General features: G+C 43.5%; 1 protein-coding gene across 1 annotated transcript; it reads right to left on the bottom strand.

Annotated features, from left to right (window-relative positions):
* Positions 1-1671: 1671 nt before the first annotated feature.
* PPTG_22231 (hypothetical protein) lies at positions 1672-1978 on the bottom strand (the record flags this gene model as incomplete). Its single annotated transcript, XM_008902402.1, has 2 exons — positions 1672-1791; positions 1895-1978. 2 exons carry the CDS (start codon positions 1976-1978, stop codon positions 1672-1674), a joined length of 204 nt encoding a protein of 67 aa, XP_008900650.1.
* Between the last annotated feature and the right edge of the window lie 159 nt (positions 1979-2137).

Raw genomic sequence — 2137 nt, 5'->3', positions numbered from 1 at the left:
ATATCGTATCGTTAAGTACGAGATATGTGCTCTAGATCGACTCCCCCTTTCCTTTTTTGTGCTCAAATTTCGATCAACAACCACATCACGACACGGTTATGCTCACAAATTTGGATTATTTTTGAAGGTTCGACCCCCCCTATTGTACGTAACTAAGCATGAATAGTTTTTACCTGTCCAGTAGCATTCAGAAAGTTAAGTTGTGCTATGGAAAGTTATACTAGTACCTTCGAAGTACGTTATTACCATCTGAGAGACGATAAGCGTGCTGTGCTGGAAATTCCAGTCTGGGGGCACAAGCAGAACTAACCTGCGAGGCCATGCATATTGTCTCGAGCGTGCTCTGAAAACGTTGTTAAATTAATCGCTGGCGTCAAGATAGAATCGTATATATTCGTTTAAGTCATCTTAAAGCTACTATATCATGGTCCGTCGGGGACAGCATACTTTGAGCTGTCCTGGATATCCCAGGTGATACCCAGAATGTCTCGCCATCATCATCGACGACGCGCGACCCCGATCCCATCGCAAGAATAAATCGTGTGGTTTGTTACAGTAAAACCTTTCCTAAACGAACCCTGAGAAACCTGATACCCTGTCGTATATGATACAATTTAGTTCCACCGCCTATGGAGTAAACTTGATATTGCACAAATGCCCAATCTGATACGAAATTTTGGGGACACTTGCATTCAAGTGTACCAGGTATAGATTATAGTCTGGGATACGAAATGGGAGTGGAAAAACTTGTGATTGGCATGCAATAGCCATCGGCATTAAGGTTATTCATGTGTGTTTTCCTTGTCTCGATGTGGAAAAGAGAAAACTTACGGAAACCAAAATTTGGTCTTGGCTTTTGAAACACTAAAATTATAGTTTACGCCTTCAAATTCCATCATGCATGCCGAACATGCATCATTTTAATTCGTATAAAAAATTATTATCGTTGCCCCCAAGCTATCATGTTAATATACGGTTGTCGGAGTGCAGATTCTCATGAGATGTAATCCGAGATGTTTCATTGCAATATCACAGATCGTTTCCACATGGATTCGAAACTAGTGAAGGTTTGCATTTGTACTATTGCGAACAAGCCCAGGAGCTTAGAGTACCATATTCGAAATGCACGAATAGACCACGAGTGACTTACATGCTTATAATCACATGAGTAGTTTGGATTCGATATGCCTGTGTGCCTCTGTAGTCGGTAGTTAGCGCCCGCAGAGGATGATAATTTCATTTTCGGCTTCTCTAAGACAACGTACTTCCTCGCCTCAGTTATTTATGTGGATATCGGCTTGGCCTTTTGACCACAGCAATTGTTCGTTTACTGGACGCGACCTGAGTAACATCATATACTGCTATATATATGATAGAGTAGTTGTCCACCAGTCATATCAGGTAGGACAGGTTATTACTGCATTCTGCATCAATCACACGGTTAGCATGTCTCGTTGTTCACAAAGTTTAATCTCTGCAGAGTCGTTGCGAGTTTAGAAGTGATGCTCACTTGTGTAGCTCCAACGTTTGAGGAGAGAGAGAGTCAGACTAGTCAATTGAAAAATTAAGATGTCGGGAATGTCCTGAGTCTATGAAGCAACGCCGGTTTTTGTTGGAGCTGGCACTGCTGTGAACTCCTTCCCGAGTCACTCTGATTTGAATCGGGATGCCTCATCGCCAAACTTTGAATGTATTCGCATCTTGATCGCGAGAGAAGTGGCGCCCTTCTTGAGGCGCAGTAGCACTGAACTGCTCAATAGTGGCTGATGAAATCTCTTCTCCGGTCCACATCTTGAGCAACATAGTCCATGTTGCTTGTGCACATGAGCAACTCCATAAGACGTCTTCTTGGGTTTCATTTGGTGCAACCACATTTCGGAAGCAGTTTGCATACATTGCTATACTCACGACCTGGATGATACAGCTTGAGCGGCATGGTGGCCACACGGTACCCACAGTTGGTACTCTGTGAGCGCATTGCGGTGATGCCACCGTGAGCTAGAATTTGAGCTGCATAAGCCACACATTGGAGCCCGGAGCGTGGCGATTCCCATCACATGTACCAGGACGCCGTACAGTTTACCTTTAAGAACAAATCGAAAAGAATTTTCGTAATCAACGCCGACAACAACAGTAT

Source organism: Phytophthora parasitica (assembly GCF_000247585.1).
Source record: "Phytophthora parasitica INRA-310 unplaced genomic scaffold supercont2.13, whole genome shotgun sequence".
NCBI lineage: Eukaryota > Oomycota > Peronosporomycetes > Peronosporales > Peronosporaceae > Phytophthora > Phytophthora nicotianae.
This window is presented reverse-complemented; position numbering and strand designations above follow the sequence as displayed.